Raw genomic sequence first — 17,770 nt, 5'->3', positions numbered from 1 at the left:
TACGTCCCACTAACCTCAAGGACACCAGACCATCTCAATAACCAATCACTCAAGAGTCTCCTGCTAAAGCTGTCAGTTATATTAAATATTACCCAAGAGCTGACACTTAGGGATGTATTAATCTTTTCACACTACATTTGTGTTAGTAACCACAGAGTCACACTGACACGTTAGTTGAGGGCACAAGATGGTCAAAGTAGGCCTGTCGGCTGCAGACGTCCAAGTCTTTCCTTAAATACATTAAAATGTAGATTTGTAACAAGCAGTAAGTCACACAAACAAGACACGGAAAGAGTTGAGTGCAGATAAGTTTATTTCAGTACGTAAATACTTCTTTACATGTTTAGTGTATAGACCTCCCATACATTCATTGGCCACTGTACATATACAAACCAGTGAGTAGAGGACATTGGTAAGTCTCTGCTCACAGAGGGGTCTGATTACATTGACCCTGTGATGGTCACCAAGCACCATTGCAAAGATTACAGCACCACCCCCACCTCCCCCAGTTTTGTAGCTACAGTTTGTGTATCCAAAACGTAAGAGACAGGCAGCCATTTTGGAGGTCCAGAGGCAGCGATGTTACATTCCAAGCCAAATATTAGTCCAGCCCACAAAATGGCTGCCCCCACTGTGTGCCTGTAACAAGTCTCTTCTCACCAACACAAGCAGGAACCAGACAACTACCCTGCCTTATTAGCATAGATCAACGAGGTAAAAAAAAAAAAAAAAAAGCCTTGGCGTCAATTTATACTCAAAAAAACCCAAAAACCACACATTGCAGAAGACTCTTGCGCTCAAACGTTCCTTAAAGTGCACTAAGTGCTTCAGATTTTGTATAGAGAAAAATCCAATGTTTAACTCTTTGGCGACTTCTACCACGATACATGTAGGCCAGTTACTCATCAGATCGGATGAGGCACAATGTAAGGGTTCCTAGGCTTACCTCCATCATTAAACGCCCCCCATGTCACTTCTAGAACCAGATTACAGCAGGCGTAGTCAACCTGCAGCTCTCCAGCTGTTGTGGAAGACCCAGCATGCTTTGCCAGTAGATCGCTAGCAGGGCATGCTGCGCCTTAGCAACACCTGAAGAGCCACGTGGCCCAAGTCTGGTTTACAACTTGGTCAAAATTGAAAAACATTTCCTGGGTTTTTCCATGCAGAAACAGAGGTTTGTGCATCAATATAGCTATAGTTACAGCTATACAGCACTTGTTATATCCTAAATGAACTGTGCCTGGAAGATGAAGTTGTCTGAAGGTGGCCAACTGATGTCAAACAGGAGTTTGAGCATACCAGTCAATTAACTGTTAAGGGATCAAAACATGGATCCAAAAATTAGTGCAAAAATTACTCTCCAGGTACAGGATAAAGGGATATTTAAAACCACCGCCTCTCTGACCAGGAAGCTAGTGTTGGAGTGCTAGACTCTCCTCGGTGTAACTGTATCCAGCCAGAGTATTTTAGTTTTCAAAACGCTGTGTGGTCACCGACCTGCTCTAGCGGGACCGGACAGGTGGGGGTTTGGTCTGGGAGCGGCGTTCCCAATTTGAAACTACGCAGAGGAAGCGTCGTCACTTCAGAATGCTACGGATTCTGATCGCTGAAGTTGTCTGTTGGGCATTGCCCATAGTGCAAGACTGAATGTAAAAACCCCCTCACCACACTCTGCCCCCAGTTGTGAATCAGCCAACACAAAGAACGTTTGTTTAACATTGTACAACCAAAAAGAAAAAAAACCACCAATAAGAAATTAGGCCTTGTTGGCTCTGCATTAAATAAGCTTTAAAATGAGAATCACATCCTTCTGAAAGTGTACCAGTGGTGGCAGACATTTTGTGGCTGACCAACCTGTGGCTCCACAGATGTTGTGAAACTACAAGTCCCAGCATGCTCTGCCAGCTATCAGCTGGCTATCTACAGGCAAAGCATGCATGGGCTTGTAGTTTCACAACACCTGGAGAGCCACAAGTTGGCCAGACAATGACTGCCTCCATGAAGGCTCATCCTCCAGTCAAGAATATAAATACAACATGCAAGTCTATGGTCATTGGTTGGATTCTCTAGACGGCTACACAGTATTTCTATATAACCTCCCACACACTGTATGTTGTTCACAGCTCTGGTTTGTAAAGCAAGATTTACAAGAATACTCGTTACAGCAACAAATTCCTTCAAATAAAAAGTCAAAATGGCTAAAGAGGAAGTTTTACACGGCCTAAAACCCACAACATTACTAATAACTGGTATTGAAGTACGTCCATCTACGCACTGAAGGCGGCCATGTTGTAGCCTGAACCCACCTTCACAGCCCTTCAATTCATAGACTATACCACTGTGGCATGAACACAAGGGTAACAGTGTATTATGCTGCATTTTCATTGGCTCAGCTCATAAAATATCTGCCTCTGAGCGTCAGCAACAGGCAAGTTATTTTTTTTTGGTCGCCATCTGTAGCTTGTCCTGAAAAACGCTTCATATAAAATTGTGCTTTTGAAAAAGCTGCAGATGGGAATTGAAAGATAAATACAGAATTTGGCAGCTCAGTTACCCGTGTTAAATTAGTCATGTGACCAGCATGCGGTAGATGACCAAAATTTGGCAGCCTTTAGGCAGAATTACATCTCATGAGGACCAAGCTTTAGGTAAGATAAGAAGCTGTAATGCAACAGTCATTAGTAAGGGGGTAAAAACTATTGGGGACAAGTTTCACCCCACAAAGAGTTCAGACATTACTGGGCAATTACATCAAACTTGGAGGGTACGAGCCAGTATCTTAGACATGCACTACAGCCGCTTCTGGAGGGAAGCTATAACATAAGGCAATGTTCTTTAATTATAGAATCGAATAAGTTAGTTCACATGCAAGACGAGAGGTGCTCTAAGGTGGCACAAGACCTTCAGACAGCTCTCACCGGAAGAGAAAGTACAGCGGACAAAATGAACAAGTTCCACCACTAGAATCCTTATGACGCTATGATCTGACAACCAAGAGGGGTTAGTAATAACACATTACCGGCTGTTATTAAAACATAATCAATCGGTAAAAGGCTCACACAGATGTGAGGGACGCAGGGGAGATTTTGGACGCCAAGGAAAGGACTAAAATTAAAACTAATATAGCTAAAAGTTCAATATCTGAGGGTCAAAGTCGTCCCACAAGATATTATACAGGTGGTATCCTGTCCCAACACTCATACGCTCTAATCTTCCATCCTCCTCCGACTTATGCTGCAGAGACATGATGCAATCAACTCTAACCAATATCCAGAAACACAATAAATTCTGCCAAGTGTCAAATTGTCCAAGAAAACCGTCCTATTGAAATTCAAGAGAAGACCGTTCCGGACTCATCAAAGTTGCCTTTGGCTCAATAGCAGGGCACACAGAACGTGTACACACCAACGCAACTGTACGCTCATCTATGGCTTAAAGTGAATTATTTAGGTTCTATATAGATGCAAGTTTTGTATGTGAGCACCCTCTGATTTCTAGCAAACTGCAGGACAGGATGCATCTTCATGCATATGCTATACTGCTCTATAGGTGCTTATGGAGTGAAGATATCAGTTATAAAATAAGGAACCATTAATTATAGAACAGAGTAAATTAATTTACTTGCACAACAATGTGTCCATAGGTTGGTGGCGTGAAGTATTTTGTTGTATTTGTCAGCTTATGGTTTAGGAGGGGGAAGGTCATCGTACAAGACAAATGTAAAATGACAATATGGCCCCTTAAACGGATCATGAATTTTGGCCCAGTAAGTTATTACACATCCAGCTTGAGATGTACATTTTATTCCCCTCTACCCAGGCCCACACCAGAGGTGTCCGTCACCCCCATGTCTAGGATCTTGGCACATATTAAACACTGCCAAATTGCATCAAACTAGAAACAGACTGAGCCCCCTCAGAAAGACATAAGGGTTATACTGCCAAAAAACAACAATAGCATTTGTTTCCTTTGGACCAATCACAGGAGACCAAACCCAGCTACATTTTAGCCGTCTTACTAAAGATTAGAACTAGTTCGTAGAGTGTCCCCAATCTCCTTCTCTCCGTCACTTTGATAGATCACCACACTGGGATTCAGCCAACACATGCAATCTATGAGTACATAGTACAAAGACTGGTTAGTTTTTCCCCTGGACCTGTAGATCCTATACAATGTTTAAGTTACTGAAATGGAATCGTCAGTCTCTACCACCTCCCGTTTCTCTGTAGACACCCTCTCAAAAAAAACCAAAAAAAAAAAAACCCACAAAGTTTAAAACAGAGTGAAAAGGGGCAATTGTAGGAGATTAAGCTTCCCATATGGCCAGCCTGTTAAACATACAGTAAACTCGCTGAGATATGGTCTTATGTAGATTTATCACCTGCGTTTTCAAATCTGGACTGAGCCCACAAGATAGCTGCCATCATTGTGCAGTTTAATGCTAAACCAGTTTGTGTGTTACCATTTCAATTTGTCTCTGATTTTATGGAGGACCAGCATACACGTCCTGCAGGGTAATAACTAGGAATCATTAGGAGCCAAGTGTAATATACGCAGGCTAAAATTTACTGCATGTTCAACACTGACACCTGCAGGTTATAAGTTGTACTACAATCCAGTTAAAGCCTCATGTTTGAACAGGAAGACCTATTATACAAGATGCCTAGACAAGGAAATCCTAAAATCCTGTTTGAGATCCCACATTAGAAAGATTAGTTTCTGGTAGACAAGTCTACAGATGGGATACTCATATTCCCAGATCATACAGGGTCATCATTTCAACTACAACATTACACTGCAATAAGTAGTAAGTCTACAGGACCAGGCTCATCATTTAAAGGGCAGCATTTAATGAAGCTATAACGACTGAATTCAATGAAAAGCTTCTTAACTACAACATGTCCCCCTTCCACCCCATACAAAATGCTCTGCACCTGAAACAGACACTTAAATTCAGCATTGGTAACAGCTATAACTACATGAGACTGGTGATGTTACTTAGCATAGGTCCCTGCAATAGTCAATTAAATTGGAAATTTGGGAGCTGAACATTTTTTTTACCAGGCGGAAGGGCTCACGATGGAAGGCAGAGCAGCCACAAACATTCAAGAGATGGCTAAAAAGACGACAAAGTCCAGTTTTCAGGAAATTAAAGTTGTTTGTGCATTAATAGAGGGGGGGGGGGGGGGGAAATCACTTTAAGATCTGATCGTCTCTGCTTGTTATGTGCAGGATCTGGGACCTTTCCTACACAGCCTGAGAAACTGCAGCAACTTCAATTTCTAGGGACAAGCTGCCAACTAGTGTCCTTCATTCATAAGTCATAAACTACATCTTTCTGAGGCTGCACACAAAAATACAAAATCACTCTGGTAGATAAACGGCTTTATATGGATAGACCTCATCCATGTACAGTAGGACAGCGACCTGGGGAACACAGCAGGAGAATCAGTTTCCCTGTTGTACACTAGGGGCAGTGTCTGTACTGGGGTAGATCAGCCACAAGAATGCATCATCCATTGTTTAGTTGGCATAGACAGCTCCAGGTTACCGCAACACAAGCGCTGTGGGCAGTGCTCATAGAATGTAACCACCACAGGGTCATTAACCCGGTATTCACACTGCCCGACGTACGCAGACAAACAGCCGCAGCGTTATACGCACGACTACGAAACGCCAACTATAAGCAGCTATGTTGTGCGTTCATTACAGATCTGCCCCAGATGTTTTAAACACAAAATAAAGTTGAAACACTAATTAGAGGGCAACTTCATTATAAATAGAAAAACAGACCGTGAATCACGTTGAACTGTTTGCCTTCAATTGCGGTTTAATGTGTATCCTTTTTCAAAATGTCTTAAGTCGGTAGAAATTAGTCTTTCCACATGAAATACATATGTGAAGAGACAAAAAACAAACAAAACCAAAAAAAAAAAAATATATGTTACATAATTCCTTAAGTGAGGGTCACCAGCTGCCGTTACGCTCCTCCAGTCCTCTAGTACCTCCGCAAGTCTCAAGGACGTTGCATCCAAGACCAGGTTTCAGCCTCAGGAACGGAATGTGTATGCGCAGACGCAGCGTTATCTGAACGTAAACAAAAAGCTATCGGACGCCGCTTACGGCGTCCCAAAGAGTGCAGGTGTATCGCCCCAGCGGCAGGGGGGGGGGGGTGGGGAGGGGGCGTCACGCCAGTGTGTTTGCTCCACATGTGAAGAGGATGGGGGTCCCTGATGGAGGTTCGTTCAGTAGAGATGGTGCCAGGGCGCAGCCACTGGTCGGGCATATTGCTCCATACCACCCAGAGGATTTTGGGGTGGACGACAAGCTGTAGAAAGAAAAGAAATTAAAAAAAAATAAGGTTCTGTACAATCATTGATATACAGTTTATAGACTTTACTTCAGATTGAATGACAATGCATGTAAACTGTAAGGAAGCTCCAAGACTTAAGACTTAACCTGTGAGCCGACATGAACCACTTTAATCAAATAGTTTCAGATAAAATGATTCACAGTAGCTTTGATTATACAGGTATATCAGTAACCCAAATTATGCAAGATTAAAAATAGTCAAGATTGCTATAAAGAAACAGGTAGATTAGGTTTCATTGTATTAAATAACCACTGGACGGAACACATTTCATAGAAGTGTACAAGTTGTATGTATGTATATATATAAAAAAAAAACCACTATGGAGGTGGTTTGAAAATGACCAATCATCTGTCACTACAGAGTGCATGCAGCAGACATATGTGCGCAAAACCTAAAGATATAACCAAGATAATCATATCCCACATTCAATATAGTGGTTTGGTCAAATGCTAAAAACTACAAGGACAGCTAATGAGGCCCCCAATTGCCTATTTCTTACACCCATCTCTATGCATCCAGTTCCTTATTTCTTCCTTGTAACTGAAGAAGGTTCTTATCCTGTCCTCCGACCTTTAGAGGCCATTTCTTCACACTGAGGAGAAGAAACTGTTGTGTTTGGGCTTAGGACTAGGTCTTCCTTTTTGAAGGATCAAAACCACCTTGAGAAAGAACCAGATCCAGTTTTGGTTCCACCTAGTCATCCTGGATCAATAAATAAGGATCTGACAGTAGAGATTGAAAGATGCTTTGTAAGGGTTCAGGGAGAGCAACCCAGGCAGAACCCAGAGTAAGTGAAACCTTTATTTCTAGGTCAGCGCCAACTTACAGGTCATTTTGCGGAATCTTTGTATTAAAGAATGTTCTGCTAAATTTGTTACCATAGAACACACTTTATATAGGAGCCCTACAAGGGGAGAATTAAAAAAAACCCACACTTCTTTCAGTACTTCTGGGACCAACGTCAGAGGGGAGACCACTAAACCAGCTTGGACATCTACTTCAGCAGCAGGATGTCCACTGTCATTGTTTGAAACCAGCAACTTTCTATTCTGGACTACAGACTATCGCTGCCTTTAGACCCTTCCAGACAGCTGGAAGCAGTAGTTCATCTGGGGATGTTTCCCACGGTCTACAGATCCGCTCTATAGGTTGTCATCTGGAGGGATCACAATGCCATTCTGGATGGCCCAAAGAATACTCCTCTGAAAGTGCCTTCCACAAGTCTAGGGAGGCCTACGACAGAGCACATTTCAGGTTACAGGAGGAAAGAACACATTCCTGAAGGGGGTCTTGTGGAATTAAGCCCCTGTTTTTGTTCTGGGCATGGGGAAGATTTCCTGGTTTAGAAATTAGGACCATGGAAGCATTTTTTTGGGGGATTTTTTTTGCCCCATACTTTACTAGGGTTGAATAAGAACCCTCTGCTTCTGCCACCTCTTGGGAGATGCCCCCCTCCCAAACAAAAAAGGAGCAGGATGAAAACTAAAAGGAGACTGGAGATGATCTAATCTCTGCCCAACACCTGATGAGTGAACTAGCAGCGATGTGGAAAGAGGGGATATGTATTTAACACACCAGCCCCTCTAAATAGTTGTACTTAAACTGCATGCTTGTGCACCTTGCAGAATGAGTGTTAACTGTACTGATTTGCATTCAATTATAAGACAGGCTGGTGGAAACCAGGTCCGCTATTTACAGACACTTCCTCCGGAGAGGTCATGCAATGTTGCATTCAAGTGAAGACTGACGGCATCGGCAGACAAACACCGTCTGGAAACACCCACTAATTCCTCTAAACAGGAGCACAAGTGCTATTAAGCAGATCTTTGTTTCTTCTGTGACACCTGAACAGCAGCACCAAGCTGTAAAGTCATTTTTAGTTAGAACAGGATACAGATATCAATGTGCAGAACACAGTGTGGATGGCAGCAAGAACCACAATATCAGTTTGCTTCATGCCCTAGTAGATTTTTTGTTTAAGTGAGCAAAGCCACAGGATGTGCACCCTCACCAACTGGTAACAGACAAATATATGAACCAGAACATACAATACACTGATGAGGAATCAGTGTCAATATCTTTGCCAATGCAGGATGCATGCAAGGACAACAGAGGGGTTACACGAGATCTTGTAAGTTCAGCACTTCAGGTATTTTTCTCTTTTGGGAATAATCACCCTGTTCCCCAATTTATCATCTCACCTCCACCCACTTGCCCTATGTGTCAAATGGAGATTTAATGGTGCAACACTCAATAGAGTAGGGTAAAATGAAATACAAGCAGAGGTCAGGACATTTAAATTGACCGGTTTACCCCAGTGTTCAAAGATTAAACTTGAGATTCTGGGGAAAATTGTTGAAGCTACATAAGATTTTCTCTATATTTTTTAATGCTCAATGACAAGCACTATATGGATCTTTTGAATGTGTCAGAAAAACTTGGCTGGAATGTTTAAAGTCATATGAGGAAATAACCAGGATCCCCCCCTCCCACAAACAGATTCTTTAGCTTTAAAAGTTGTTAAATAGCGTCTCACATGGATGTTTTATGCACAAGTTAAACCTTGAACACACTAAGCTTTAAGACAGACTCACCTGCCTCTCTCCCCTCTGGGGTTTGCCAATCTGGGCAAGTCTTCATCGCTGTCGTATCTCCTGGGATTGTCAAAAAAGTATGCTCTTGACCCAAAGCTGTGACTATTTACCATGCCAGCAGCTTCCTGCAGAAGGAGAGAAAGAAACTGGAGTAAGGGACCCTTATGTATTCACAATAATACCCGTCTAGTGCGGCTGATCAGAGAGTTAAAGACGATGCTCTGGGTAAGTACATAACCCATGGAGCACTACACTAATAGTTGTTAACTGGTAGACTTTATGCAACAGGGGGCATTACATGCTGAACTGATACTCAATTGGGGGGTCTAATGACTTAGGTGTAGTGCAAATAATGGGGATTGGAGTGTTGCCATTTAGAGATGGCGTTTGTCATGAGGGAAGTTTACAATTTGTGGTAACATTTTGTCGTCTTATGTCATTAAGACCACATCTCACCAAGTTCTGGCCCAGCTTCTTGGCACGGAAGAAATAAGTCATCAAGCACATGGGCAGGAACTCACAGAGTAGAAGAACGATCACAAAGATGAGATATTCCAAACCAATGGTCCCCTCAGTTACCACCTAGGGGGTGAGATGGGCACGTTAAGTTCATGCGTCAATCGTCAAAATAATTTCCTTTGTCCATCAGATGCAGATTACAGGGGTGGATTTACTAAAACTTCTTAAAAGTGGAGGCGTTGCCCATAGCAACCAGCCAGATTCTCTCATCTAGTATATTCTAAGACAGGAGTTAGAATCCGATTGGTTGCTATGGGCAACACCTCCACTTTTCATGTATGTATGGACATTCTAGAAGACTTACCCCTACAGTGTTACATTCCTGGCAACAGAACGTATGACAGATCTAAGGCAGGTCTTTAAACAAAAACAAACAAAAAAAAAAAACGACAGAGGCAGAAGTACATAAAGCACGGACAGAGAAGGACATTAATTCTAAGGTCAGCGACACTATACTATAACCAGCTTATATCAGACACATGAGCCCAGGGTTTCTGTTCCCTTGCACACAGTGTAAATAGCAGGTTACAATAGTAGTTTGCCAACACCCTTAAGCTGGGTACACTACCGAAATTTCGACCAACTTTTTATGCCGAGCGGTTTTACATGCGACCGATGGTCCGATCGCTCGCTCCATGGACTGCATACACACTAGCCTTGTTTAGGACGATAAAGGGAAGAGCGGACGTCCCGTTAGCGACTTTTTTACAGGCATGTTGTCGTGAGCAATGACTAATTTCGTAGTCACTGTTGTGGATCGGTCGGAAGTTTATACACCCTACACAGCGGAAACGAGATTGGAACGAAAATATTAAACGGTACGACCAACCAAATGAGGCGATAATCATCCATTTGGGCAGACTTTCGACCATCGTGTCACTGCACACACTGACCTGACTTTTGAACGAGCGGTCGTATGTCGGCTGATTGAGCCGATTATTGGATGAAAATTGTAGTGTGTACCCAGCTTTAGAGAGAGAAACACAGGGTACATTATGCAACTGCCTAATAAACATGTAATAATGTCTACTTATAGACCAGACGCCTGACTGCATTTCTACTTTTAGGATAAAGATGCATCAGATTGCACTAGCTTAGTTTTTGTATAAGACTCCCTGAAAACAGGAAGCGATTACTACAAAGTTACATGAGATTCCCCTCAATCATCTTCTCCAAGATAGATTTTAGAGGTTAGGACGGCTTCTATGCCAAAATTAAAAGGGACCAAGGGCTGAACAGCATCCACCCCCCCCCTCCCCGAATACCAGATGTATGGGGGGGGTCACAAGAGAGGTAGGAAGCTGTGTTACACACATATCAATGGTGCTTTGGGAGTTAGGATAGGTCTTGTCCTTGAGCAGAGTACTATATATCTAGGGGGGGCCTTCTGTACCAATACCAGATGATGCTCAATTACTTACGTGATTATGGACCCCATTAAAGCCATAGCTGAAGGGACTTGGCTTGTTTTCTGGCTGGATGGAAACTACAAAGTTGTACAAAGCTCTCAACAAATAGAGAGTGCAGATAAATGAACCAGTCACAACTGCTTGGTTTCCAGACGTGCCCTAAGCAAGAACAGAAGACAGAAGTGGGTCAAAGCTTTTAAAAAAACAAAAATGCACAAAGTGTTTAATCCAGAATTACGTCATGAAAGCCGTCGGGCACAGAACCCATTTGACAGATTCTGCAGGTACTGAAAGCCGTTCATCTTCCGCCCCCTCGGGGTGGAGGGCGCCGATGACCGGAGCTAGAACTGGCCTTACAACCCATGAGCTGTGCTCGTTTACCTGCACATCGTACGACCATTCCGCCACCAGTCATCTGAACCCGTTGCCAAAATGGGTTTTATTGCAGAGCTAAATATCCTGCCTGTCCATTAATACCAGACAGAGGTTATTCAGCGTACTAGTGGCAGTGTCCGCATACCTATGAGACATTTAGCACCATTAGACTATTAAAACCTGTGCAATTGACAGCAAGGAGTATAGTGATTAAATGCTATTAAGACAAAACACACATTTTTTGGTGACCCCATAACCACTCATATTTATTAGTATTTGGGGACATTGTGTTTCCCCACCCAAATAGAACCTTGTTCCGTTCACAAGTAAACACATCGGGGAATGACAATGACAATGTGCCTGCAAATAATCCTTTGCTTACTGAGAAATGTATAATTTGTGGAAGCCGTTCCTGAGAGTGGATAAGAGGGGGCATCATTCAGACACAAACCAGATAGTCTGTAGTGTCCACTGGGAGAGTATTTTACATTAATTTGCTTTCCAATTGGTCAATGCAACTAGATGGTGACCAATATAGGCAGCGTATGTGCAGGTATCTTCACTGCACTGACTAAGTGAAGCCAAAAGATCTGAGCTTGCCAAATGGTAATAACCATCCACCTACTTGTGGCTAAATTAGGCAATGATCCACCACTCCTGTGCTCAACCAGAACAGCAGGATTAGTCTGTGTGGCTAGTTTCAATCTGTGGCTTCCTGCTGCCTCCATTCCCCTCCTCACATCATGTCACTGCCCCTGTCACATGCAGCCCTGTCCTCACGAACACATCACTCATCTCCTGATATACTCTGTGCTGCTGGAGGACCCTGCACATTCTACTTTGCAGTCATCTCATTAGCCAAGGCCAATTGTTCATATATTTCATACTTCAAGGACTGACCATGACCATGTAGAGATCCCTCCCCCACCTGTTGGAGCATTAACCCATTAACCCCCCCCCCCTCCACCCCAAACAAAATCCCAAATACAATCCATTATAATAAAAGGTCCTGAAAAAAAATAAAAAATAGGTAAATAAATAATCCTGATTGGCATAACATACAATAAACAATGGTTACCTTAGACTCTAGATAGACATATGCGGGTGATGTGTTAGCGATCTTGTAGGTGTTATTGGCCAAACAAACTGAACAGGCAGCAAAAAGAAAGTCACTAAATATCATCCTAGTCATGGTGATCCATCCGTGGGGGTCATCGGACCCACTCCCGAACATGATGCAAGATAAGTTCACTATTAAGAAGGCGAGACCAACGAGGAAAAATCCAAAATGCAGAGGAATCCTATAGGAGGAAAGAGACATTCAGTCATTTAAAGGGGAAGAAAATGCAGCCAATACCATTTACGTTGTGATATAATGAAGGGACAATCCTCACCCACCCCCCAATTATAGAGCTTTACTCAGTTTCTAAGATTATGGCATCCACAGACTTCAAACCTACCAACACTTCAGAACACTCAAGGCTTTTTCAATACCAGCCTACTCCACCTTCTTCCCAGTGCTTCACACTTCCCCCTGCAGGCCCCAAAATGTTATTCCTTCATTCTCCTCTGCAATGCCACCAAGAATGAAGTTGAGGCTCCCATCTCACCCCTGGCACGTTCTTATCCTACTTTAAACTCAGGTTCATCTCACCAGACTTAAAGCCATCTCTTGACCCAGCCCTTCTCCAACCTTCAGCCCATTTCTCTCCTCCCCTTTGCCTCCAAATTACTTGGGTGGCTTGTGAGTACCACCTCACCAACCCTGCTCACTCCAGTCTTGTGCAATTGGCTTCAAATTGGTCTTAACCCTCTACATTTCTCACTGTAGACTTCTCTTGTAAAACTATACCACCTCTGATGACGATACCCCAAACCCACCTCACCTTTAATGAGCCAAGACCTTCTCTGCAATCTCATGTAACCAACTGTGCCAGCTATTTTCACATGGATGCCCCCCTAGAGGCATTTCCTCTACTCTAAACACTAGTCAAAATCACAGTTACACGAGTCTCCACTGCCTTAATCATCCACTTTACTCCTCACATCCACCCTCCTTGCTTCTTGTTTGCTCACCTGCATTATCTTATTTGTATGTCCCAGTTTCATCAAAGTATCAATTAATTACAGTACTAAACAAGATTGTATTTGTTTTGTTTATGGTCTTTGTAAACCATCTGAATATGCAAATAGGAGACCGTGACAGTAGTTATCTGGATTAAATTGTGAAACTTACTTGTATCTATTGAATTCTGGAGAACAGCGGGCTTTAAAAATAACCTGTAGGGAAATAAAACCAAATGCATTAAATATTGTGCCATGGCCCCTAGTATAGTGTTCTCTAGAAGTCAGACACATACTGAGAGAGATCTGAATACAGAACTTTGCTAGAACTTAAGAGGTAAGGAAGGTCAGTTTATGAACGGAGCAGATGATTAGAGTATAAAGCATTTAGAAGTGACAGTATGCAGGGTTTGGACATAGCACACAATAAGTGGGGCACTTGGAATCAAAGCAAAGTTACATTTAACCTACAGTACATATCCTAGACTCTTGTAGAGCCATATGGTGAAGCCTCACAAGTTAGGCACTGTGTGACGTTTGCATCAATCTTTACGGGAACGCAACCCATCAGTTTACCAGGCGAAAGAGGGACATCGCAGACATGAACCACAGCGACAGGCATGCCTAGTGAATGGACGGCTATATTCTAATATTGCTTCAGCTCACAAGATAATTGCCTCCACGTTACGTAGCTTTCATATACAATGTTGAAATGTCATTGGCTACATTATGCAAATGAGTCAAATTCAGAAGTACAGTGTTAAAAAAACAAAAACAAACTGCCCTTTGTCAGAGGAGGTTTGGAAATATGCTAGAATATCAACAGCAAGAATTTGGAGTAAACAAGTCCTGGCCCGCATTCACCAATAAGTACAGATCCATTTCATTTATCCACACATCATATTGTTGAGATTACACTTGAATGGCAGCTTTTTAGGCATTACAAGACAGCAATAAGAATCAAGTTAGTCAGTTCCAAATATATTGGCAACAATGAATTTCTCATTAGATAACTCAATTTCCTCTGAAGATAAAAGTTGACATTAACAGTATAGGGTCCCCACATTTCTCTACCAATACACAGAACCTTTGTATAGGATTCTGAATTTAATACTGTAGTGTATATCCTTTGAAGTCAGAAAATGAAGAGACAGGCTATTGCCAAAATTGACGCCCCAAATTTTGGCCAAAATAACAGCAGTCAGCTTCCTAGTCATGGATGAGCTTTCTGCACCTCTAACAGCTTGGGCCACTGTTAAGCAAACTGCTCCAATTCTCTAAGATTTGAAGGGTGTCTTCTCCTAACTGCTGTTCTCTGATCTCTCCACAGGTGCTCTATGGAATTTAGGTCAGGACTCATTGCTGGCCACTTCAAAACAGCCCAGCGACTTGTCTTGGACCATTCCTGGGAGCCTTTTGAAGGGTGTTTGAGATCATTCTCCTCCTGGAAGACCCATGACCTTCAACTAAGACCCAGCTCTCCAACACTGGGTTAAATGTTGCGCTTCACAACGGCCTGGAAATCTCCATATATCATGCTATGCACACATTCATGGCACCCAGTGCCATATGGCGCACAGCATCCCCAAAACATCACTGAACCTCCTCATAAAACCGGAGATCATTAATTTTTTTGCTTTGAGACAGTTAAAAGACAAACTACCAAAACACTAAGGCTGAAAACCCCCACTCTACAAGAACAATTGTGTTTTCATGACTACTTTGTGTCTATTATCCATGCTATACATTTCCTGCTACAGAACATTAAGTTGTTGAGAAGGTCTTCATGTATAACAAATGGAGATTAACCATTTGGTTGATTAAGAGGACTGAAGGCAACGGCCAAGTGTCATTAGTGCAGCTAACAACCATCCATTACCAAGACAATAGGCTGAAATTACTCATCAAAAACCACCATTCAATACCTGGCATGCTGGAAGTGACGGGTGATACACAATACAGGAGGAGGCAGTAAGCAGCTTACACTGGAGTTAAAATGCAGCAACAACAGAATACAAGGAGATGGGTGACGTGATGGCTGGAAGGAATCCAGAAGGACTGACACAGGGGGTCTATCACTTTGTAGGGATGATTCGTTTTTGTTGAGGGTACTGTGTCTCTGGCTATAACAAAGAGCTCCATGTCCTTCCTCTGGCCTGCCAGCTCTACATCATTTATATCCGAATCTTTATCCTTTAATCACCTTTAGCAAACCTATCAGATAAGCTGTGATATGGTCAGTACTTTCTCAGGATTTCACTTTTAAATATCAAAAAACTGGTTACAACAGAAAGCAATCTCTGCCTGCATACTTTACATGAGCAGCACAGATTTAGTCCATAGCTCACTTGACTTAGGGGGGTGTGGAGGGACGTTTATGAAGATTTAAAGCCGCAAATGGAAGTAATCCATAGCACTAGGCGAGAGAAACCCTTAGCCCAAAGCACATTACATTAATATAGCCTACAGTCTAACAGGACAACATCTCACAGGCAAACAATCACATTACTAGCTTGGCTATGGGAGATCACTTAAATATATATCTCAAATAAGGATTTGTTTTTTTTTCTTAATGAGTTTCCTCTCTGCAGATCTCTTCAGTGTAGCTGGTTGCTAACCCATTTGAAAATATTTGGGTACTTTACTGAACCTCTTATGTAGATGTATGAAGTTACTTTGTTCTATGGATTGATCATAATTTGCAAATACAATTTTTTTTAAAGTAATTTTTATTGGGTTTTTTCAAAACAAAGAGATTGAAACACACCAAGAGAATGTATAAACACTGTATACATATGAAATTCAATAGAGTTTGCAAATACAATTTTAATAGTAGTATACAGGACAGCACATGTAGAGTCTTGTAGGAATATCAATAATACCTTTAGTCCCAAACTGCATAACATAATGTATAAGAGGAGCTCAGTAAACAGATGGTTAGCAAATACGTAAAGTGGAATTATCAAAAGGGTTAGTAATCCTTAAGAGATCCACAGAAAGAAACCTCCAGGGGAAACAGAGACAACACTACCCTGCTCTGGAAATAAATAATTGGGAGACAGACTTCAGAGAGGTTGTGCAGCAGCTGACGACAGGTCCATAAGCACATTTACTTTGAGCAGGATCTATAAACACATCTGTTAATCTGCAAGAAACTAGCACACACCCTCCATGCAGGTCAGTACATGAATAATCTTTATTCCAGGGTGAGCAGAGAGTCAACCAGTGATGTCACTCAATGCCACACAGATTTACCAGTGACAAATAAGATGTTGATGAGATAAACCAGGATCAATAAGGGACCATCACTCCCCTTTATTCAGCATGAACATAGCACGCCTCCTGCAGGCTAGAGGACAACACACACAGCTCACTTGTGAGCAAAGTTAACCAGTGATGTCACCCACTACTGCACATAGGCTAACAAAAGAAATTAAAAAAACTTGTCTAGGCTGATGAATGAAAATAGAATCTACACAACAGTATTAAACCTTATATTATAGAGGGAGTTAGCACGCCCCCTGCAGGTCAGATGATGAACTGCTAATTTAAAGCTCCAGGATGAGCAGAGAGTTAACCAGTGATGTCACCCATTGCTGCACAGAGGAAAACAAGAAGTTACCTGTGAGGACAGAGACTGGGAGAGCAGATTAGGAACAATAAGGCATCACCCCAATGCTCTATGCTGGAGGTGGCTAGCACGCCCCCTGCAGGTCATAGGGGGAACTACCACCCCCAGCAGAGTTACCCAGTGATGTCACCCACCTACCTGGGAGAAATAGAGGTTGAGGAGACACAGGGTGAAGAACTGCAGGCAGATGGGGGAGCAGTAGAGCAGCCAGAGAGGAAAGGGCTGCAGGTCCCCGGCCAGGGCACAGTTGGTCAGATGGAAGGAGAAGAGGACGGTCCTGAGGGCAGCCCAGAGCAGGCACAGGAACAGCAGCAGGCTCTGGTAGCTCAGTCTCTTCTGCTTGTAGTGCAGGAGCAGCCAGAGCTGCACGTAGACCACCAAGAAGAGCAGCGAGCACAGCACCGTGCACAGCACCGTCAGCCCCAGCTCCACTGCCCAGGGGATGGCAACTTTCATGGTGAGTCAGGCAGGAGGGTGCATGTCTGTGACACCGTGCTCCCCCCGCTCTCCTGCTCTGCAGTTCTGCTGCCTCTTCAAAAACAACTCCGCTGGAAGACATCAGCTGAGCTCCGACCATTTGAGGCGCTCGCCTCTCACTCCGCGCGCAGCTGATTGGCCTCTGGCGGTGCCGCCCAGCAGCCCTGATAGGACGTGAGGCGGATCAATCAGCACAGCGGGGGCAGCCTCCCCGGCTCATGGACAGTGAGCGGAGGTGATTGGACAGATGCGACCCCGCCCAGCGGCTAAAAGGGATGTCATTGGGCACGTCGCACGCCTGTCACTTCTTTGTCTCGGGTTAGGTGCC

At 43.1% G+C, this 17,770-nt stretch overlaps 1 protein-coding gene across 1 annotated transcript; it reads right to left on the bottom strand.

Moving 5' to 3' along the window:
• Positions 1–295: 295 nt before the first annotated feature.
• On the bottom strand, positions 296–17,577 carry GPR137C (G protein-coupled receptor 137C). Its single transcript, XM_075192887.1, has 7 exons — positions 17,104–17,577; positions 13,507–13,550; positions 12,349–12,571; positions 10,908–11,054; positions 9,424–9,549; positions 8,968–9,092; positions 296–6,328 (listed from the first exon to the last, which is right to left on the bottom strand). The coding sequence occupies exons 1-7, from the start codon at positions 17,419–17,421 to the stop codon at positions 6,187–6,189; spliced, it is 1,125 nt and encodes a 374-aa protein (XP_075048988.1). The 5' UTR covers positions 17,422–17,577; the 3' UTR covers positions 296–6,186.
• Positions 17,578–17,770: the final 193 nt, after the last annotated feature.

Source organism: Mixophyes fleayi, chromosome 12 (genome assembly GCF_038048845.1).
Source record: "Mixophyes fleayi isolate aMixFle1 chromosome 12, aMixFle1.hap1, whole genome shotgun sequence".
In the NCBI taxonomy this organism is placed as follows: Eukaryota; Metazoa; Chordata; class Amphibia; order Anura; family Limnodynastidae; genus Mixophyes; species Mixophyes fleayi.
The sequence above is the reverse complement of the archived record's forward strand: the minus strand, read 5'-3'. Positions and strand labels throughout refer to the sequence as shown.

What these genes read in the sequence shown, in the direction of transcription:
- GPR137C (XM_075192887.1), bottom strand. Translation starts at nt 17,421, where the DNA reads ATGAAAGTTGCCATCCCCTGGGCAGTGGAGCTGGGGCTGACGGTGCTG. An exon ending in TCAACCTCTATTTCTCCCAG is followed by an intron (nt 13,551 to 17,103) that starts GTAGGTGGGTGA and finishes ATTTCCCTACAG; the next exon opens with GTTATTTTTAAAGCCCGCTG. An exon ending in CCAGAATTCAATAGATACAA is followed by an intron (nt 12,572 to 13,506) that starts GTAAGTTTCACA and finishes TTCCTCCTATAG; the next exon opens with GATTCCTCTGCATTTTGGAT.